Source organism: Sorex araneus, chromosome 1 (genome assembly GCF_027595985.1).
Source record: "Sorex araneus isolate mSorAra2 chromosome 1, mSorAra2.pri, whole genome shotgun sequence".
Lineage (NCBI taxonomy): Eukaryota > Metazoa > Chordata > Mammalia > Eulipotyphla > Soricidae > Sorex > Sorex araneus.
The window spans coordinates 124,027,669-124,051,478 of record NC_073302.1 but is presented as its reverse complement, the minus strand read 5'-3'; the positions used below and the strand labels follow the sequence as shown (position 1 = coordinate 124,051,478).

The window sequence follows — 23,810 nt, the reverse complement described above, 5'->3', positions numbered from 1 at the left end:
TGGAGATAGACTAAAAAATGAGAACAGGCTTAAATACTAAACTAGATACACAAGGTAAGTAATTTTGGTTCCTTATGATCAATACCACTACCACCCATCCACCCACCCACACATAAACACACACACACACACACACACACACACACACACACACACACTCACTCACTCACTCACTCACTCAATGCCCAGCCTTAGATTGCAGTTAATATGAAATTTGAAATCTAGTTTTGAAAAGTAATGGCAAGTGATAAACTTATTTCAGACAAGTATTTCATCTTCCAATGGTGGACTATAGAGTTACCACTTGGGAATATTTTGCTTTTATTTATGATACCGTCTACTAACTTGGATAGACACAGCAAACATAATTTTCCCCAAAGCTCAAGATAACTGCTTAAGAAACATTAGCCCATCATACAAAGCAGAAATTGAGAACAAAATGACTAGGCTCAAATCAAATGAGTTAGGGGGCACCAATTTCCAAAGACTTTCAAATAATGAGAACATGATTTTCAGAAACAAGTTTCAAATGAAAGCATAATGTGAAGTCAGCAAAACTGGCATAATGATTTATGAAAATGCACACATTAAATCATTTAAGTCAAACTAAAGTTTAGATAGCTCCAATGAATATTTCTTTTACTTTAATATTTACTGTACTAGGTTCCTTTGTTAATCAAATTAGAGTTCAAAACTGTAAGTCAACTCTGCTCAACTTTTCAACTGTAATTTCTAATAGCCACACCACCACAAATTATAGAGAAAATTTACTAGGTAATAATGTATTAGTTGTTATTTACAATATATGTGTGAGTTATAATACATATCACAGGTTTCTTCAAGAACAGTATAATTTGATTGTATTTTATTCTCCCAAAGAAAGTCAGTATCTAAAGTCAAGTATGCTAATAAGTAGCTCAAAAATACTATCTTCACTTTTCACCTAGATTTTAAAAGTAAAAACTTTAGGGCTAGGAGATAGTACAGGGGTTAAGATGCTTGCCTTGTGTGCAGCTGACCCTAGATAGGTCACCTATATCCAACATGGCAACATGGCACCCTGATCAATCCAGGAGTGATCCCTGAATGCAGAGCCAGGAATAAATCCTAAGCTAACAGCCAGGTCCAGTTGTGGCCCAATAATCTCCATACTTCCTCCCCACAAAATTCATTGAAATATTATACTCTCTCTTAGAGAACACAGTTTTACAAAACAGAATAAAAATGTCATGCAAAACTTCAGTTCTTAAGGCAACTAATATTTCTTAGACAAGATACTTGATTTGGTGGGGTGGGGAGTGGGTGTCGAAGTATTTTAAAGGGCTTCAGAGGAGGATAAAAATCCAATTTCCTAAACCTGGCCAGGATTTTCCCAGCTACATGGCCACAAAAAGTTATTATTTCTCTTCCAAAATTGGAAGCCAGGAGTTTGGGATTGGTTACTATTATTGAGAGGCTGAACAATACTACTGTCTTCTTGACAAGTATATCCTAGTATACAAGGTTAGTAAATGAGATACATTTTGGAAATCATAGAGTTTAATTTCTGAACATCCCATCTCCAAGCAAAGAAAAACAATCTGCTTTATCACTAATAACAAAACTTAACTAGCTAAGAAAGCCAACTCATTTTCCAGCAAATAAATGAAGATTTCTAGAAATCTCTTTATTTGCATCTATAATTTATGCACTTAGGAAAATTATAGTACAATGACTACACAGTCTTTTTAATCATAACAAACATGACAGAATATAATATTAATTTTCAGCAACTTTCTTAGGATATAAAAACAACTATGTAGAAATGATGTCACCAAAAAAGAAATCATAAATAAAAACTAGTCTACCCAATATAAAGCTGTTTTATAATTACCAAAAAGAGAACAAGAGAACTGTAAATGGATCTACTATAGTTTACTATAAAATTAAGTTATACTTTTCGTTTGGACAGTCAAACATGTAGTTACATCTATAATTATACCAAATTCATAAACCCTATTAATTCAATGACTGATTCATTAAGTCTCTCTTAAAAACTTCAAGTGATTTTATACATAGTATCCAATAAATGACAAAGAACTTAAGAATGTATTTTCACTTGATTATCATTTTTTATCTTATATAAAGATGAAAAAAAATCCCATAAACCATAAACTCACATACGTATTAGGTCAGACAAGAGAACTTAAAATAACTACAAATGAATGATCTCTGACCCATAAAGCTTGCTATTTAATGTGATCTTAAAATTTTTCCCTAATTTTTAAATTAAAAATAAATCATAATTATGATGATATGGACTGGGTTCAATCCCCAGCACCACACACATTCACCAAAAGTTATTATTATTATTATTATTATTGTTAAAGAACACAAACAAAACAAGTGAAAAGTGTAAGTAGACATACAAATTTTCCTTAAACATACTGATTTAAGGAACAAACAAAATAATTCTACTGCAGCTAATCTTGTTCAGGTAGAAAACTGATGATATACAGCTATATAATTTGTGGAATGTGCTACAGAAATGCTTATGTTCATTTTTTAAAACAGAGCACAGATAAAATCACTTGATACATAACACATAATAGATGGATATAGGATTACTGAATCTTAAATAGTGGTTTCAAATAAAAAATAAAATGAAGAATTTAACTTCTGAGGTGGTGAGCACTAGAAATAAAAATCTAATTAAGGAGACAGAATATAAAACATAATTAAAGATTTAAAATTATAATTAGATGTTTGCCCAGAAAACAAGTGGTAGTAATAAAATTACTTTACCTTTATCTTGAACTTCTTTTGAAAAGCGTTCCCTTTCAATAGCTGATTCTCTTTCTATTCGCTCAATTTCAGCCAATGCATCCATTTCCGCTTCATCATACAGAGATCCCTGTTGTGATACCTGTTGCTGATTCTGTACCACAGAAGTCTGGGGCTGTTTGGTAGCAATTGAAGTGTTCTGTTGTAAAACAGGCACTTGATTTGCTGGAAGGAATGCTGTTTGTTCTTGCTGCGACAAACACTGGGCAGCATTTAATGGGCGATTTATATCCTGTGGAGTAATGGGTGTTTTTGAAGTCTGTCCTGGGTACTGCACATTAAAAGGAATATCATTTTCTGAAACATTGCTATTTTCCATACCAGAGAGCATATCCTCTTGCTGGTCCATATCTGAAGACCTTACACGAGAAAGTCTTAATGTAAGTTTTGTAGAGTCCTTGGATGGTGAACTAATAATATCATACATTGCAGCTTTCTCACTCTGGTCTTTTTCATCCTTGCCTAATTTCATTTTCTTTTGTTTCTTTTGTTTTCTTTCTGGAGAATCTAACAAGATGTCTGGTGGAACATCTCGAGGTGATGAACAAGGTAGAGTTTGAGATGGTAGGATTAAAGTTGATCTTGATCCTAGAAAAATAATTCAACATGGCTGAACAACCGTATTAGGCTTTTTCTTACAATATGACATAAACATTGTGACAATACAGCAATGATAGGAAAAAACTTATCTACTTCAAGCCACTGATTTACAAAAGACAAAACGGAAGTTGAGTTAACTGACTGTCCTCCCTGGGTTTTTGGCTAGCTGACAGATGACCAAGGTTTGAATTAAACCAAGACTATTCCAAAGAGACTATAGTACTCTTTGTACTTTTGTGTTACAAAATATATTTAGCAGACAATGTTTCCCCAAAATTATTAATTACAAAGAAGAGAGAAGACAAATATATGTATTTTTTCATTAAATCTCTATTCTTTTGCTGAATATACAGGAAAGATGGCATATCTGAAGCCAACCATAAGCCTGTTAAATTGTATTTTTTAAAAAAAATTCCTAGTTGCCACAATGACATGAATACTTACTGGAATGAGAAAAAGTATCAGGAAAAAATACAATTATTAGTAGTGGTAAACTGCTGGTTTATACCTCTATGTATTCTTCTCTTTCTTCCTCCACTTAATATGATTCACAAATTGTCTTCAGTTTCCTAATCCTTTTTGTGTAAAGAAAAGTACGCAATTCTGGCAAATTCAAAGCTCAAAAAATATCTTTGGTACTGCTTGCATCAAATTAGCAAGTGCTATAGAAGTATTAAAAATAAGCTAATCAAATGAAATAATTTTCCAAGTTAACAAGCTCTTAGGTGAAAAATAATAGCATTAACTAGTATTGGTAAACTCCAGGACAAAAAGATATAATTATACTTAACAATGCATACATATATTTTTATAATGTTTAAAAAAACAATGGAAAATTATGAAAATCAGTGTATTTCTTTGGCAGTCTTCAGTAGAAAGAACTTAAATCTAGATTTGTTCTAAATTTCTAGGGCTAGAGAAATAGACGGGGTAAGGCACTTGCCTTACATGATGATGACCTGGGTTTGATACCTGGCACTACATATGATTCCCAAAATCCCACCAGGATTGATTTCTGAGCACAGTGTTACGAGTAAGTAAGCCCTGAGCACAGCTGGGTATCGCCCCAAAACCATAAGAAATTTAAAAAATTAAATTTTGTCTTTAAATATATGTTCTTTCCATGATACATTTATTTGTAACTCTTATTAGCAATGTTAAAATATTATAAGTGTTATGTAGGGAAACAAAAATTTTCAGAACATCTTGTCTATGAGGCATTGAAAAAAATTGAAACTAACATTTTATGACAATTTGTGTCAGAGCTTGTAACAAGTGCTTTGAACACCAATTCATTTAATTGGTATTTGGTAATTTGAACAGTTAGATATAACCCATTGTTCATAAGACAGTACAGGATAAGTTATTAGAGAAAAAAAAAACAAACCAAACCAAAATAAAGGCTCAAGGAAATTAGAGCAGGGGCTTGAAAGATCATCCACTTAACTCAGACACTGAATAGACCAGGACTTCAAAAAGCAGAGATGAAAGTAGATATTAGAAATTTTAGGAGGTCATAAGAACAGGCCTGATTTTGATAAATGTCCACCTAAGAGGTGAGAAAAAACTAGAATACAAGACTTACAATAGCAATTTAAGGGACCGGAGTGATAGCACAGGAGGTAGGGAATTTACATGCACACAGCCAACCTAGGTGTGATCCACAGCATCCTGAGGTCCCCTAGCACTACCAGGAATGATCCATGAGTGCAGAGCCAAGAGAAAGCTGTGAGCATCACCCACTGTGGTACAAAAAACCAAAACCCCAAATGAACAAACGAAAAGATTAGCAATTTAAAAATAGTGAGTGATGGAATAGTGAGAACAATTCTGAACATTTACTTGAAATACCAGCTAGATATAAAGAAAATTTAATCAAGAAATGAAAGTTTAGAAGCATCCGATTTAAGAGCATAACAGAAGCCAAGATACTGATTTGGAAGTCTGTTCATAGAAGTAATCAATGTTCTTACAAAACCTGAGTAAAAAGGTCAAGAAAAAAAGTACAATGAGCTGAAAAAGTTTAATGATGGATATTTTTCAAAAACAAAGAGCAGAAAGAGCTAGTGAAATGAAAAGATGAAAAGCAGGAGGAAGAAAGATGAATACAATATGAAATATGGTTTTTTTTTGAGGGGAGCATGAGGGAAGCTGACAAATTTAAATTTATAAGAGTTATGGTTAGGGGCTGGAGTGACAGTACATCGGGTAGGGCGCTTGCCTTGCACTCGGCCAACGGGGATTCAATTCCCAACCTCCCATATGGTACCCCCAGCACTGCCAGGAGTAATTTCTGAGTGCAGAGCCAAGAGTAACCCCTGAGCATTGCTGGGTGTGACTCAAAAAGCAAAAAAAAAAAAAAAAAAAAAAAAAAAAGTTATGGTTAGAAAAGGTAAGTGAATTTACTGGTGAAGCAAAATAATATGGCACATCTAATAACATTATTAATAGTTTATATAAGTACAAAAAAAAAGGTTTAGCTTTTTCCACAATAAGAAAAACAAAAATGTAAGTGAGAACATTTTTTTTGTGTCTGCATTAAGAAGGCTTGAGTTCTTTACTCAATTTATAATATGAAATGCTGAAGGAAATTTTAATCCTTCATTAATACCTTTCGGTGTTCCATCACTTCCAGCAGGGGAGCATACTGGTTGTGGAGATCTCAAGGAAAAAGATGCAGCATTCCTCATTGTTGAAGAATCTCCATCCTAAGAATAGAATAAACAAGTTTTATCTTAAATGGTGAGAGGCTTTATAGAAATCTTAAAGAGAACCAATGAAAGATAAATTACTGACAGGTAAAGTGTTGGTATTCAAAAGCATAATTCTTCTGCACTTTCCTGTTTTCTTCTTGGTAAATATTAGAAGAATTGAAATTGAATCCAAAAGAATCAATAGCCTAAGCATGGCAATGAATAAGAAAATTGGTATTACTAGTATGTTCTATTTCTGTTTGCTATTTCCTATAAAAGGAGCAGTGAACAACCTATCAGATACAAATGTCTTGATGGCAAAGTTCACTGTCATCTCTGTTATCCTTAGCTATGTGTAACTTATGTAAAAATATCATCAAGCCAGAAGCAAAAGAAATTCCCCTATGTGAAATATTTCAATAACATCAAAATGATACTTATGGGGTGGTAGGGAAGAGTTACACACAAAAAAAGAGGTAAATATGATAAAGGTTCATTATTTATGAGAGCATTTAAAGTCTCTTTAAATGTATTAATATTTCTTTATGAAATATCCAAAACAGGAATTGAAAAATCTTTATTCTGTACGGTAGATAATAAATATTTTAGACTTTGCAAGACACAACTTTCTGTCACATCTTTTGTGATGGTGAGTTTATGAAGTTGAATATTTATTTTACTATTAGCCAGTTTACCAACTCTGCAATGGACTAAGCTTTGTAGTATAAAAATCTTATAATTCAGGATCTGGAGATAGTGCAAAGGGCTGGAGTGCATGCTTTACATGTTGGAATCTCAGGTTCAATCAGCAACACCAAACTATCCCCTAAAAATTGACGAGAGGAAATTCCTAGCACTGCTGGGCATGGCCCAAAAACCAGAAAAGAATAAAGGAGAGAGAACCCTACACTGGTTCATCATTATAGCTATTCAAATCTAGTATAATCCTTAATAAATAGAAGAAACCTTTAAATTATAAAACTAAATACCAGGTTATGAGACAGACATACACTAAACTATTTTATTACCTTAACCATAATGAATATATTACATACGTCACTACTTAGCCTGTGCACCATGTAGTAGTCATCACTTGAGCCATGTCTAGGATTATCAGCATGATGATTAGCTGAATTGCCAGACAACGGACCAGAAACTTTATTATCATGGATGTTTCTCAAACCACCTGCAACAATGGGACTTGATACTGAGGCTGAAATAAAAATAAAAAATAATAATAATTGTTCATAAGCAGTATTTTAGACATAAAGAAATCACAGAATATCACAAGCACTTTTGTTTGACTAAAGCCTAATCAAATCTTGACACTGTATCACATGACAGCTATTTTTGAAAAACAGCGAGAGATTCTATATAGCAGATGCATTTCATTTGCCTATATAATTTTCTTCTCTATTCTTTTCCCTAAATTTGTAAATACACAATCATTTTATTAAATCTTGAAGCTGGAGACACAGCACAGAGGGTAGGACACTTGCCTTGTATGCAGCTGACCAGGGTTCAGTCTCTGGCAGCCCTTATGGTCCCCTGAGCCAGCAAGGAGTGATTCCTAATGCTGAGCCAGGAATAATCCCTGAGCATTGCTAGGTGTGGCCCCTCCCCAAAAGTAAATTTATGTAACCAGGGCTGGAGAAATTATACAAGGATTAATGCATTTGGTCTCCATAGGACCCATCCTGGTTTGATGTCCAGCACACATGGTAGCCCAGAACTTCTGGTAGGGACTTCTGAGCACAGTGTTAGGAACAGGCCTTAAACACTACACTGCCAGTTGTGGTCCAAAAACCCAATACACACTTGCAAATATAAATAAATTTAACTAGTCCCACCATAATAACCTTTGTGCTTTTGTTATAAATGAACTCATTTCTAATATATAACATTTTATATATGCATGGTATATTATATGCATGTTCTTTTATAATTTGCTTTTAGATTCAATATTATGTTGATATTTACTAATTTTTAAATGTGTTTTACTTTTTGTTGTGTAATGCACATAATTTATCCATTCCATGTTGCAACACCTTTGTCATAAACAATGAAAACATATATATTACTATATACATGTCTAAAAAAACCTGCTGAATATGCTCAATCCTCCCCCCAAGAGCAGCTTATAAAGGAGAGTGGGTAGATAGCTCAATGGTACAGGCTTACAGGCTTTCCAAGTGCAAAGACCTAACTTGAATTTGAATTCCTGACACTATTAACTCTAACTGCAACTCCAGAGGCTCCTCTGCCGAGTCACCAGGTCGTAGCTCTGAACCTGGCAATTGGCCTACTAGTCCAGGCATTTTCTATAAATAATCAATCAATCTGCTTTTTTACCTTGCTGCATCTGTGGATGTGTTGTATAACTTGGAGGATGGGAATATGGCATGTATCCTGCAGGGCTTTGTGGGGCATATGGACTAGGCACTGGGCTATTTTGCTGTGGCATAAATCTGTTCCCAGAGCTTGTCTGTGGTGGCACAAACCGGCTGAAAGGCAAAAAGTCAAATGAACAATATCATAAAATGAAGTAAATACCCTTAAATTTCATCATCAAATTCCCCAAACTCTATATAATCTATGAGGAGACATTTTTAATAGCCAAGTAACATACAAACATCTAAGAGTCAGGCTAAACAGTTTAAAAATACTCAAGTAATTTCATTTACTGCCATTAAAAAAAGTATTCACTGATTTAAGGGAACATAAAGCTAAACAACTGAAAATAAACTCTGCCCTATAACTTATCCCAAATATGTAGACTAATAGAACACATTATCTATAAAATTTATATAGATGATAACTACTTCAAATAAGTGTATTTGAGTGCCACACTTCATAGCAAAATAACTGTTTTTGAGTAATGAAACAGTACACGCTGCTTGTAAGCAATACTGGTATATGCACACACATTTACCTCTTTTCGATGTACCACCCCCCACCAAATGGCATTAAATGTGGTACTCCACATATAACATCTGCAGGCAACTGTTCATGTAGGCTACTACTTAAGGCCAAGCATTTCAAATGTTTAATGATGTGTACTTTAAATACATGTATGTACTATATATTCACAAGTATATTCACTACACAAAATCACACTTAATAAATAAAATGATATTATTTATTTATACTTATGTATATTACCTGGAGGGACTATGTGAGATAGTGGTTTGTTGATAATTGGAAGATGCAGGACTACTGTGCATGGAATTCTGAGAAAGCTTATACTGAGACATCATCATTCCTATACAATACAAAAATAAACATGTTATCCTTTTTTTTCCCTTCCCAACCCTAACATGTTACTTCTAATGCTGAAATATTCTTTTAAAGAAACTTATTTCACAAATATTAAAAAAATTCTGTCTTTACTTTTTTATGATAAACATTCTTAAAGATTAAAACATAGAAACTGTAAATTTCAAGCTCAACAAGGACACTCTTTACCAGATAAGTAATCCAGGACCTGACACAGAGATTTAAATTAGCAATTCAAAAAATAATAAATTAAGGTCCCACTATTTAAACATAGAATTAAAAAAAGAAAAGGGGGGCCAGAGAGATAGTACAGCAGGTAAGGTGCTTGCCTTGCACGCAGCTGAACCGGGTTTGATCCCCAGCACCATATGGTCCCCCGAGCCTGCCAGGAGTGATCCCTGAGCACAGAGCCAGGAGTAAGCCCTGAGCAGGTGTGGCCCAAAAACAAAAAAAGAAAAAAAAAACTTAAAAAAGTAATTTTACCTAACCCCAGACCAAGTATTTTATATTTTTTCCTACTGTAGGCCCATAGAAAAGTTTGTTACATGAAACATTTATTACATATCCCTTCTACCCTTAAGAACTTAATTTCACAGTGTTATTTGCTTCATTATGATTCAGTCCCTAGGTTTAAAAATTAATTTATTCAGGGGCTTAAAAAAGTTCCTGCAACTTTCATCTGAAACTATTTTAATATAAAACAGAATGCTCCTATTCTTTCAATCTGAGTAATTCTTTGCCATACCATAAGAGTTAAATAGTATTTAATTATCGAATGAAAATGAGGAGAGCCTTGTGATTCTGATAGTTCTTTTAAGCTAGATATTTTTGCATCACAAAGGAATTGTTATATGAGATTCACAAAAAGATTGGTAGTTAAGAATTTTTAATCCGATAATAAAAACTAATTCTGAATTTTCTTTTCATTTTCTTGGGGGCAGGGGACAGCCGGGAGTTGCTCAGTATCCTGGCAATACTTGGCCTATTCAATGCCAGGGTTCAAAGAACACGATACCACACCTATAAGTGTTCACGGGTCTCCAGGAATATACCCTTCAACACTTGACAGGCATGTGATAGCAGGGATTAGACCTAGAAAATACTGTTCTATCTCCTGGCCCCCAAACGTTCTTATATGTATAGCCAACCTCTTTTAGGGTACTTTAAACATCACCTCTTATCCTCATATTTCATCTCCTGTTACTGATTATGAAAAGTGCCTTTCACATAAATTATTCAAATAGCATTTACATGTTCATATGCCAGAAACACTACAGAAAACATCTCATTTCTAAGACAGTGAATTTCAGGTAAGGACTCCATCGTCTCCAAAACCATCACTAATGGTTGTTACATGGAACATTTATTACATATCTCTTCTACCCTTAAGAACTTTAGCAGGTAATCTAAATTACAACTGTTTTTTGAGAAGGATTAAGGGTAAGAGACTGAGGATTAGTTTGGTTTCACCCAGTTGTGATTAAGAGAGATTCCTGGCTCTGTGCTCAAGGGACCACATGTGTTGCCAGGGATTTGACCTGGGGTCAAGGAGATGCAAGGCCTGCTATTTCAATTATTAAGCTTTTTGCTTTCTATCCAAAATCAGTATCAAATCATAAGTTCAATAATTCAATGATTTAATTACTCTATTATTGTTGAATCTTTTCACAAGGAATAGTAATACTCTACAAAATAAGAGTTTAATATGTTTTTACCCCTGAAGAGTCACCACTAGCTGGAATCACTAAAAAAAGTATGAAAGCAGTGAGTGACCTTAAAAACAAAAGGGGTAAAAAAGTTTACTTACTCCTATCTCGCTAAGGGTTGTATATATTCACAATAAATTATTAACATTTTGTTTATACTGAATAGTATATATCTGATCAGGTAATGCTATACATCTTATCAGGTATCCATAGAGGTTTTTTTTATTATAATCGTTTACTTATTAATGCAGATATTTAAACAATATCTGTAATATTTTCTAAGAAAAAGCCAACATTCCCTTTCTTAGGATAATACACACATATTTAGGTCTTGTAGGCTATTCAAATTCTCCCCTAATATTTTCCTTAACTCTCTCACTCTTATTAAACTTCACATTTGTAAGATTTATCTATTTTACACAAATCATAAAATTAGCAGATTCATTCATTTATTAATTTTAAAATTTTATATACCTATGAAATCCATAGTGTTTGAAAAAATTTTTACTTTATCAATTTATCACTGATTTACAATTTTGTAAAATTTTAGTTTAGTTCTATTCACCTATATGTTTAGGTGTCATCACCACAATAAAAAAACAATCTATTCCCTGAGTGCTGCTTGGAGGGTTTTGCCCACCAAAATAAAAAAAATAAAAGTTTAAAATTTTAAGTTATAAAAAATGGTCTTCGCCTTTATTCACTTTTCTATTTACTCAGATTCTACACTAATCCTTCTTGCAACCAATAATCTCTTCATATATTCACTCATTTATTCCAACAATCTTTCAGAGATCATGTATAACTCCATTTTTTTCTTGGCCTTTTTGGTTTTCTACAACTACGAGCTATCTTAGTCTTGGTGATAATAGAGTCCTGCTCTGCATACTTTACTTCAACTTGCTTAAAAGTTTGAGAAGAAGCATTTCTATGAATTCACTAGGGAATGGAGACTAAGGCTACAATTAATTAAGAACACAACAAATATACAAAATCAACAAAAACCAAGACCAGGAAATGGAACACAAAGCTCACAGTGTTATCAATGAAGGTGGAAGTAAAATGGGAGGTTCTGGTGGCATTCTTGAATATAATTAATTATATCCAACCTTCTGGAGTTGTCTAAGCTACTCACTTCTGACTACTATAATCTTGAAAGTCAAGCAAGTACTTGAGTTTGCTACAAACCAGAAAAATTCTACCTCAAAGGTACTCCTTGATTCTATAAACATTGTGCCTGTGTTAGAAATTATGCTTTTATGAGTTTTTAATAATTGTAAGTAGGTTTTTATTTAATGGAAATATTTACTAAAAACAAATTTTCTCTTACTGCAGCAAAGAAGTGTTAAGCAAATTACTAACATCAGTATCACCATAAGTACTAAACTTAGAAAAGCCACCATAACTTATAAATGGACTGAACATTCAAAAGCTCTGCAAATACTTTTATTGTGTGATTAATTTTTAAATGTTTTTCATGTAGCTTAATGATTTTCCTTAAAAAAAAATGCTAAAGCTCTTTTGGTTAAGTGAATGCTTTCTGAAATATCTGACGATACACACTTAACTCTAATTCTCACAGTAGTTACATATTAAAACTTTAAGACTATAAAAGAAAAAAAAAAACAAAAACAAAAGAGAAAAAACTTTAAGACTATAAACCCATTTACTTTCCTCCCTTCTGCTCATGACACAATTCAAGGAATGAACATGATGGTGTTCACAGATAATAGGTCAGAGCTTGTTAAAGGAGACATGAATTTAATTACATGGGAAAATAATTTTGATAAGAAATCCTAGTAAGTATACTACAAATTTAAATTTTTAAGAATCTCACCACTTTGTACATATCTGTTCTGCATACTTTTCTCCCTGAAAACATTAGGACTCCTTGCCAGGACGGTCTGCAACAAGACTGGTATGTCGCCTTCTGGATCATCACTGCCAAGGTTATCTTTCAACTCTCTGGCATTGGGGGAAAAAAAATCAAAACAGGAATTAATGTAATTGATTAAGAATTTCCTATTGTATTTTAGTTAAACGATATTCACTAGTGAAATGCAGAAAAGGCTGAAGTAGAAATATTAGGACATATTATAAAAATAAGTCACAAAGGTATGTCTAACAGTATCAAGGAATTTTGGATGTTATTTCTGAAAGTAACAGAATCATCAAAAAATGAAAGAGCATTTCTTTTAAGGATTCTTCCTCTCCCCCAGTATTTTATTAAGAAAACAAATATTATTCTGCATAACTATGTGTTTAAGAATTGTTTATATTAATTCAAAATAGGAAATAAAATCTAGTCAAAGCCAGTCAAAATAATAGAAAGAAAGAGATGCGATCATTATTCAGAGAAGTTGGTATTTTGTACTGGAATATATTTTTTCTCTCTCGTCAAAAAGTGAGTAGGTTTTCCTTTTTGAGAATGTTCTCTAAATGAAATATGATGACCCACTGGTTAAACTAAGAAAGCAAAGGCAATTTTTCTTATATTTTCTGAGATAAAGTCATGAGGGAAAAAGACCCATACAAGAAATTAAGGCTTGTCACAGTTTCAGCAAATTTAAAAGTAGCAAATTAGATTCACAACCATGGAAGATAAATAGCACTGCACTGTAGCACTGTCGTCCCATTGTTCATCAATTTGCTCAAGCAGGCACCAGTAACGTCTCCATTGTAAGACTTGTTGTTACTGTTTTTGGCATATCGAATACGCCACCCGTGGCTACACGTGGAAGATAAATAATAAAATTAAATATAGGCAGTGCTTTTAATGTTTCATTCTACAAGGCACTGTTTTACCCATTACATTTAGTACAAAAGATTATAAAGATGATATTAAATAAAAATTTTGGGCAATAATAAGCAATTCTTCATAAATAAATAATATCAGTGCCATCTCCTTTATATATTTAGTGAAAAATATTAATTATATATAGATATTAAGTGATATAATAATTAGAAATTATTTCTAGAGTGACAAAATATTACTATTATATTTCATTATAATTTTAGTTGATCATTTCTCAGCTTTTTCACCAAAAGATACATCTAAGAGTATTTCATTTTAAAATCAACAATTTTAAAAAACAGTTTCAAAGTATGAGTTGCATCTAATATGAGAAACCTCTTCTTATGTTAAGTTTTAACCTCATTCCCCTAAATAAAAAGTCTTTGAATTAAAAAAAATTAAATAGGGGTCAGAGAGATGATAGTACAGCGAGTTGGGCATTTTGCCTTGCACACAGCTGACCAGGGTTTGATCCCCAGCATCCCATATGGCCCCCTGAGCACTTCCAGGAGTAATTCCTGAGTGCAGAACCAGGAGTAACCCCTGAGCATCGCTGGGTGTGACCCAGAAAGCTAAAAAAAAAAAAAAAAAAGAGAGCGCAAGAGAGAAAATAAAGAAAATTAAATAATTTGTGGATAAATGAATTACCACGTATGGTAAACTCTGAGGAGTAAGGGCACAAAGTAATCTTTTGTGTATTTGGGGGTTATTATTTCTAAATATACAACAATTTTTGTAAAAAAATTATGAAAAATAGTCACATAAAATTTTCATCAACTACATACTTTAGTCTTATTTACAATATATGGTGTGAAAAATAGTTATGATACAATAAATTCTAGAAAAACTTAGACCCAAGTTCTTTAGCAGTATTCCACAGAATTCATCCTTGAATTCATATTACATTTCTCATGAAAAGCATGTGATATTTTATTTGTACTCCAAATAAATCATGCAAACTGGTCCCTAATGCCTGAGAATTATTTAACAACCCTAGCAATCCTAGCAGTCACTAACAATTCTAGCAAAAAAATGGTAAGTAGAGCCATCAGAAATTGAAACCACTAAAACTCGATGAATTCTAAGATTTTTCAAAAAAGTTGAAAGGGTCTTCATAGTACTATTAAAATTATCATCTCAAAATAATTTGTCCTAAATCTCAATATTATCTAGAGATAAGGCTAGATTTTAGTCATAATACTGATATATTTTTAAAATAAACCATTTAAACTTAAAAAAATAAAACCCGGAATAATGATTTTCATATTGAGACCAAAACTTAAAACTACCTAGATATAAAAGCGATTGCACTTACATGTGATCTGTTGATACCTGGTTGAGGCTATGGACAAGTTGTGAAACCAAATTATCATCCCTACAGGCCAAAAGGCAGTTTACTTCTTCTGCTATTCGTGCATTAAAAAGAAGGCTCTTTGTAGTTGTAGCAGGTAAAGGGGATGGTAGAGGCAGCTGGTTCAGGACTAGTTGGAATAAAATCAGACTATTAGAACAGAGTGACTATAAGATGTCTCTCTAATGTGTATACATAATTTGCAGTTAAAAATAAAATTATATTGGTCAATGCGACTAAGAGGCATTCCTTTTCTCTTTCAACAAACCACCCCAGTACCCCCCAAGCCACCCCACACACAGTATAAACTCACTCAAATATCACCTAGGCTACAACATATTAATTACATCACTTTCTGTGAAAGAAATTTAATTCCTTATTTGTACTCCTTAAGAATTTAAAAATTATCTTGGGGGTGGAGTGAGCCTGGAGAATGCCATTCTTTCTGTGCTTGGGAGTACTTTGGGTCATTCCCAGCAGCAATACTTGGCTTGGAGGTGCCAGGCCTGATGTCTGGGTGCTCAGTCCAGAGATGAGGCACTGCTCACACCAGTAATAGGGGAAGCCCCAGAAAACTCCAGTGCTCCAAATGCAAAACTCCAATAACTCATGACAAATTGTTAGCAACAAGTTTTTAATTATACACAGGAAACAAATTACTGTTTAATAAATAGGGTGTACTTTCAAAAGTAAGTAAACTTTCAAAATATGAGATGTAACAATGGAATACTACGCAATTCTAAGGAAAAACAAAATCATCAATTTGTAGCAACTTGGATGAAACTAGGGAATATTGTGCTGAATAAAAATCAGTCAGAAAGAAAGGGACAGATATAGAATGATCTCTCTCAAACGTGGAACTTAAAGAGAGAAAGCAAGGTAGCAATGAATGCCCAGAGGCAACACAACTGGAGAACTGATCCACACAACTGAGTGTTGGGGCGGAGGAGCTTGAATGGAAGGGGTGTTGGGGTCATTGTGGGAGGGAGGTGGGTACACTGGTGACAAGGTGGTGCTGGAATCAGATGCATGAGAAACCACCATTACTAGTATTATAAATCACAAACCTCAATTAAAAATTTAATTTAAAAACTTCACAAAAGAAAAGAATAAAACATGAGCTATTGGTGGAGTGATGGAGAACACAAAAGAAATCCTTAGTAGTAAATCTGATTCTGTATAGCTATTTAATACATTTACACTTTATCAACTTAACAAAGTGAAAACAAAATAAAACTTAACAAATATTCTTTACCTGAGCTATCCTAACTCCCATTAAACTTTCCTATTAACTTAGAGATCATAAACTTGTTTCCAATTCTCAATTCTAACAATTTTATGCCCATTAAAACAGCTTAAAATTATCAGGAAATTTGATTTAGGGGACATTAAACATAAATCAAACCATTTGATTTCTTATGGAGCCCATAATATAAAGCCCCCAAAACTTCTTATATGCTTCACAAAGAAAAAGCATAACATCCCCTCACTCTCTAGCCTTCCTTAGTATTATCTTTACTTTTCCAGTAAAATGACATAGACACTAAGGATGTCGGTGGCTATTTTTTTCCATTATACAAGGAACAAGAATTAGAGCAGATAACTGAAAAAAACAAAAACAAAAAGCGTTCCTAAAAAGTTTATGTTTAAAGTTAAGCTCAAAATTAAAAGTTTAAACAGACTGCTGCCATCTATTAAAACTCCAAAGAATACTATATATGACATTCAAAATAAAGTTGGGCTGTCAAATCTTCTCTGAAGAAAAGTTTGTTAACATTTCTACATTTTTGTTTGTTTCTGGACCACACCCAGTGGTACCCAAGGCTTATTCCTGACTCTATGCTTGGGGATCACACCAGGCTGGGCTTCGGGGGACCGTATATGGGGTTTGAGGGATCGAACACAGGCTGTGTGACAAGGCAAGTGTCCCATCCATTGTGCTATCTCTCCAGCCCCTTTATAAAATTTTGGAAGTCTCTGCTAGTTCCTATATGCAAACCTATTTTTTTCTTTCCTTTTTTTCCCCCCTTAAATTGAATCACCGTGAGATACAGTTACAAAGCTTTCATGTTTGAGTTTCAGTCCTATATGATGATTGGACATCCTATCCCACCAGAGAGCACATTTTGCACCACCATGTCCCCAGTTCTCCCAACCCTTTTCCAACCCTCTCTCTGCTTCTACGGCAGACAATTTCCCCCCCCCCCCTCTCTCTCTCTCTCTCTCTCTCTCTCTCTCTCTCTATTTTTGGGCATTATGCAAACCTATTTTTCTTAAAATATTTTCTTTCTGTTATCTTCTTTGGTCCTTACTTTTGCATTTGTCCCTTTACTATTTAAAAATCTTTTGGTCTGAGGTAATGGATATCAAGCCTAAGTCTTAAGCATGCAAAACATACATATAGGAGCCACTGAGCCACATTCCTGACCTCTGATTAAATCTTTTAAATAAACAACATTAAATAGAATTAAATGAAAATTAAGATCCTATCTGTTATTAGCAGACTGTGCCAATTCATTTAATTTCACACGGATGTCAATAAATTAAAGAAAATGATGCATGTCAAAACCTAGAATCTTAATATGATTTTATAACACAAGTAATTTTTGTCAAAGTCACTCTAAAAAATCATTGATAACAGAGCAGAATATAAATTAAATAAATTAACTAAACTTACGGTCTGTGAGACTAGCAATCCCCGCAAGAGTAGTGATGGGGACATGGGGCATATCCCCATTCATCCTGAAGTTCTGGAATGGTGTTGCCTATAAAAGTACTTAGTTCAGGTGCCAGCTGTCATTACTTCCCATTTCCCAAACACTGCAAAACAATAAATAGTTATTTATTAAATATTACCAATATTTCACTTTTAAGTAAATAATTATAAGCATATTATTATTATAAGTAAACCATTAAGTAATCATTATAAAAAGAATCCTTTGTTTTCCTCATTTGTCCAAGATACATAACAAAGTCATCATCTTAAACTACCTGCTGTATGGGAGACAATACCAAAAAAAAAAAAATACTCTTCACCTTATTAACTTATTTAGTCCTCACAATAACTAAGCAAGAAAGATACTGTGCAACTTTTCACATTTTGCTGATGAAGAAATTAGTTAATAGGAAGTTGAAAGCAACTTATGAAGCAAAGACCAAAACTCAAGCAACATGGTCTAAAGAATTGTTCATAACTAGCAGGCTGTATTACTAGAAAGGGACACTCTGTTTTGACAACAGGTATTACTCCTACCCAGATTATAAACTAATACATAAAAGTCTAGGTTCAACTAGCTCTTCTTGCTATGTCACCTAATTACCCTCCCCAACTAAACTGATGAAACTCTTATCAATCCACTTGGTTTTCTATTTTTGATTTTTCATATTTTATATAAATTTTTAAGACATTTTTATTTTAAAAATTAAAAAAAATACTTTCTGACATACATTTCCCTACCCAGGTAACCCATTTGTGCTTTAGTTCGAATTCTAAATTTAAGATCTAGGGTAAGATTCTATTACTTCATACGACCTCAGAAAAATTCAGTCAAAAGCTACCCTTATTTTAATCTAAATTCATGCTATTTAGTCCATTCTTTCGTAAAGTAGTAGTTAAAATGAAGAATTTTTTTCCCCCACATTTGGGGGGAGGAAAGATAGCACGCCCAAGTGCTTGGCCAAATGAGTCAAGACAACTCAATGCTAGGACAAAGAATGCATTGCAGCTTGAGCCCTGCAGTGTTGGGAACCACGAGGATGACACAAGTGGTACTCAGGGGCCTTGAGGGTTATACCTGGCAGTGTTTGGGAGATCAGGACGGCCAGGGATTAAACCAAGGTCCTGCTTGTTATACTGACTCCTATACTATCTCCCTTGCTCCTCTCCTTTTTTAAAAAATGATAAATACGACATATTTATTAGTGTGTAAAACAAATTTATTTAAAGAGTTATGAAGTATCCATAGGAACTCTGTTAGGAAGGCTAGCACCCTAATTCTTCTTAAGGTAATAACTATAACCTGCAAAGGAAATCACTGCTTTCCTTCCATGAATGAATGATTAACATTTGCTAATAGAAGCCTACTAAAGGAGTATGCCAGGAAATATGACAGAAAAGATAGTTATGAAGAGATATCCTAAAGCTGACCTTTTGCTACACTGTGGCCTTAATTTTGCTTCTTTTTTTTTTTTTTTTTTTTGCACAAGGGTTAGTCCTGGCTCATGCACTCAGGAATTCGTCCTGACGGTGCTTGGGGAACCATATGGGATGCTGGGAATCGAACCCGGGTCAGCCACATACAAGGCAAATGCCTTATCTCACCAGTTCCCTGTGGCCTTAATTTTGAAGTCATAAATTCAATTCTTAATCACTACAGAAATTTAAAGAGATACCAAATATTTAACAGTCAACCAGTGCTTTAAAAAAACAAACAAAACAAAATCAGAATCAAAAGCCTCAAAGGGGCCAGGGATTTGGGTAGGTAAGATAGCTCCCACAACTCACATGTATGAGGCTTCAAGTTTGATCTCCAGCACCATCCTGTAAGCACAGGTGGGTCTGGTGGCTTGGCTATCATTCCCAGCAACGAAGTATATGATCTCTGGCACATCACAATCAAATCTGTACCCCAATAATGATCACCACAACCAAGAGTGCGAGCACTGCAACCAAATGTAGCACTGTCGTCCCATTGTCCATCGGTTTGTGGGCACCAGTAACGTCTCCATTGTGAGACTTCTTGTTACTGCTTTTGGCATACTGACTATGCCACGGGTAGCTTGCCAGGCTCTGCCACACGGGCGGGATACTCTCAGTTGCTTGCCAGGCTCTGCCACACGGGCAGGATACTCTCAGTTGCTTGCCAGGCTCTCCAAGAGGGATGGAGGAACTGAACCCGGGTCAGCTGCTTGCAAGGCAAACACCCTACCCACTGTGCTATCACTCCAGTAAATGACCATTATTCACTGTAGCACTAACAGGGAAGGAAAGAGGGCAGGTTGGGGAAAGGGGACACCCTCACAGAGGACACTGAAACACAATGCTTTTTTTTTCTTCTAAGTTTAGGCTAATAAGCACTTTCCAATCTGTTGCTAATAATGGGAGTGGGGAAGGCGGGATATCAGTAAATTCAATACTATAAAGAACAGCACAAAAACTACTTGCTATTATGTTATGATGACCCAAACCTAAGCAAGAGGGTTTTTTAAGCCTAATTTACATTACATAAATCTAACAACAAGACTGTGGTTTTTTCAAAAATTTCTTAGTGATATAATAAAACATCTAAAGAGTCTAAAGTCAACTCAACACTGGAAGAGAAGGAAAATAAATAATGATGCACATATCTTAAAAACAAAGTAGATGACTACTGAAAAGTAAATTTACACCTCACTGCTAAGCTCTGCTGATTTCGCTGTAATCCAAGATTTCAAAGAAAGCTGAAAACTGGTTAGAAATGAACTTGCAGTTTTAGTTGAATAGACCTTGATGAATATGAGTCATCTCAGGAAATATTGCTGCTCTGTGTTGGAAAGTGACCAGAGTCCATCAAGAAAACATTATTCCAGGCCAAGAAAATAGCTCAAGGAACTAGAGCACATGGTTTATATGTGGGAGCCCCAGATCTGATCCTTGGCACTGCATGGTCCCCTGAGTTCTGTGAAATCACTGTGCAGGAAATGCCTGCACCCAATAAAGCAAACAAATAGCATTTCTAGAATCCTAAGAATGAATTTACATACCCCTAACTAATCAGAGATGGCATTTCTGGTTCTGAATTAGCAAAGTTTGTTTTACCTGACTCTGTGAAAATACACAAATCTTTTAAGAAGCTACTGAGAACTGGAGTGATAGTACAATAGGTAGGATGCTTGCCTTGCACACAGCCAAACCAGGTTTGATCCCTAGCACAACATATGGTCCCCCAAGCCCCAGGAGGGGCCATAGAACACAAAGCCAGGAGTAAGGCTAGTATAGCTCCAAGCAAAAGAAAAAAATATAACCAAAAAAAAAAAAAGAAGCTACTGAAAACTGAAGTTAAAAGTTACTATCTCTGGGGGCTGGAGTGATAGAATAGTGGGTAGGGCGTTTGCCTTACACTCGGTCAACCCGGGTTTGATTCCCAGCATCCCATATGGTACCCCGAGCACCATCAGAGTAATTCCTGAGTGCAGAGCCAGGAGTAACCCAGAAAGCAAAAAAACAAAACAAAACAAAACAAAACAAACAAACAAAAAAACCCACAAAAAACACGTCAATATCTCTGGAACATCTGCAGAATGACCAGAGGGTAAGAAGATTATGATGAGTGATTTAGAACTGTCTTTGTCAGTTCTTTACTTAAAAATCTATGAATGGTCTCCCTTGAACACCTCGCTTGTTTGTCTATGTTTCTTTGCTTCCTTATTTCCACTTTGGAGAAGCCTGTGTTCTCTCTGGATCATGTATGTTTCCCTTTCTTTCCCTTCTCATCTTTCTAATTAAGTTTCAATACAAACTTTCTTACTATATCCCCACCAAAAAATTTTGTAAATGGTGAACAATTACTAGATCATAATAAAAATCTAGTACGTTAAGATCAATAATGAGGTCAGTAAAAATAGAAATGTAGTTGTGTGCAGAAAAATAAAACACACACTGCCATGAGTCTAGGATACAGCACTTATTTGGCCTACTACCTCTTTTTGAGGGAGAAGCTGGGGCCGATGGGGGCTTGCAGGAGGGCAGCAGCAGCAGAGGTGGGGAATATCAGTCAGTGTCCTTCCTGGAAATCTACTTTGAGCAAACAAACAAAAAGTGCTGTCCAAGTTAACCAGAGGTTACTACCTGTTGGGGACGGGCCTGGGCACCCTCTGCCTCTGTCCCTGTAAACAGGGACTGGGTGAGGAGGGGGCCTAGGCACCCCCTACCTTAGTTCCTGTAAACAGGAATGGGTATGGAGAAACGTGGCATGAGGGCGAGTCAGTCATCCCCTGACATCCGACCTTGACAGGCGGCCGAAGGGCCACCATGCTCTGGCGGCCAGCCTGGAAAGGGGGTCGAAAGGCCACCACGCTCTGGCGACCTGCCTTGAGAGAAAAGTTGAAGGGCCACCATGCTCTGGCAGCTGGACTCGAGAGGAGGTGAAGGGAGGATTGGCTCACGTCTGCCATGGCCATGCTCAAGGCCACATCTGCTTTCCCATGTTTCTCAAGGCTGAGAGAAGGAACCGAAAAACAAGTAAGATTGGCAAAAATAAAGATGCTCTCACCACTTAATAATGTTTATGCCACTTATGTAACCTGCTGATTATTGCTAAAGGAAGACTATATAAACCCGCTTGGATTCCAATAAACTTGCTGTATGCCGTATATTGCATGCAGTCCTCCCTATCCCACTCAACTCTCATTCCCTCTCTCCGGCCAAGATTCAAGTTGGCTACGTGGGCCGCGGCAACTACCCACCCCCCTTCACCGGTGTATCCTTTGTTTCAGCACTTCCCAGGGGAGAGATATAGTCCACTTTAGAAACAACTGGACAACTGGCCTAGGTAAAACCTGAATTTGGTGTCATCAATACAAAAGTTGCAGATTTAGAGAAATAGAAAAATAGCAAATCTAATCTCAGATGTGGTGACAAACTTGAAATAAAACAATGAATACAGAGCTGGAGCAATAGTGCAGTGGGTAAGGTGCTCGCCTTGTACATAGTCGACCTGGTCAACAACTGGTACCACATATGGTTCCCTAAGCACGGACAGGAATGATCCATCTCTGAGCACAGATCCAGAAATAAGCCCTGAGCACAGCTCAACCCAAACCTCCCCCAAAAAAAGAGGGGGAAAAAAAAGAAATGAAACTAGACAACGTATGTTTATGAGAGTATGTGAAATAGGAAAAGGTCGTTTTTCAATTCTTCTAAATGATTTAAATATCATATTGAAAATTCAAGTATATATCTCACCACAGTACTATCAATCATTGTTCTAGTCCCAGGTAAGCTCACTTACAATTACTTAACTGATAACATAGCCAAAATAAATCTAGCAATAGAAAGTAGACAAAAACTAACTGTTGCAAAACTACTAAATTAAACAAAAAATATGAATAATCATTTCAAACTAATTTTAAAATAACTTGAGATTTAATTCAAATATGCTTAATTAGGGAAACATATTACAGTAAACTCTCGTTTTTAACCCATTATAATTAGTCTGAAGGGAACTTTTAAGCACTTGCCAAGATTTTTAAAAACCTTAATTTTTGCTCATTTAATTCCACTTTAAAATTTGACTTCTTCGTGCACACAAAAATAAAAATAAAAGAACATTGATATATTATGACAATGCAATGGTAAATAAACTTTGGTAGATAGATGCTCCACCTATCTACTAGATAGTCCATCTATCTACTATGTTGCCCAGTGACCACCTATCCAAGTGACCATCTACCTTTGGAGAGATGGCCACTTTACAGCATATAGTCAAACTATGTCTTGTTTGAACAATTTCGCTTTTAGTGGTAAAAAATAGGTCAAAATAACATTTAAGAGAACAAAAATGAAGTCTAAAAAGGTTATATTTTCCATG

The 23,810-nt window shown here is 35.0% G+C and overlaps 1 protein-coding gene across 2 annotated transcripts in view; it reads right to left on the bottom strand.

The window, feature by feature from the left end:
- NIPBL (NIPBL cohesin loading factor) overlaps positions 1-23,810 on the bottom strand; it is a 212,128-nt gene that overhangs the window by 107,790 nt on the left and 80,528 nt on the right. For both annotated transcript variants that reach the window (XM_055123811.1, XM_055123812.1), the window contains exons 2-9: positions 17,921-18,063; positions 15,208-15,373; positions 12,936-13,063; positions 9,279-9,378; positions 8,469-8,620; positions 7,172-7,329; positions 6,035-6,131; positions 2,785-3,411 (exon numbers count right to left, since the gene is read on the bottom strand). In XM_055123811.1, the coding sequence (XP_054979786.1) occupies positions 2,785-3,411; positions 6,035-6,131; positions 7,172-7,329; positions 8,469-8,620; positions 9,279-9,378; positions 12,936-13,063; positions 15,208-15,373; positions 17,921-17,984 (1,492 nt within the window). In that variant the 5' untranslated portion in view covers positions 17,985-18,063. The remainder of the gene's footprint in view (positions 1-2,784; positions 3,412-6,034; positions 6,132-7,171; positions 7,330-8,468; positions 8,621-9,278; positions 9,379-12,935; positions 13,064-15,207; positions 15,374-17,920; positions 18,064-23,810) is intronic.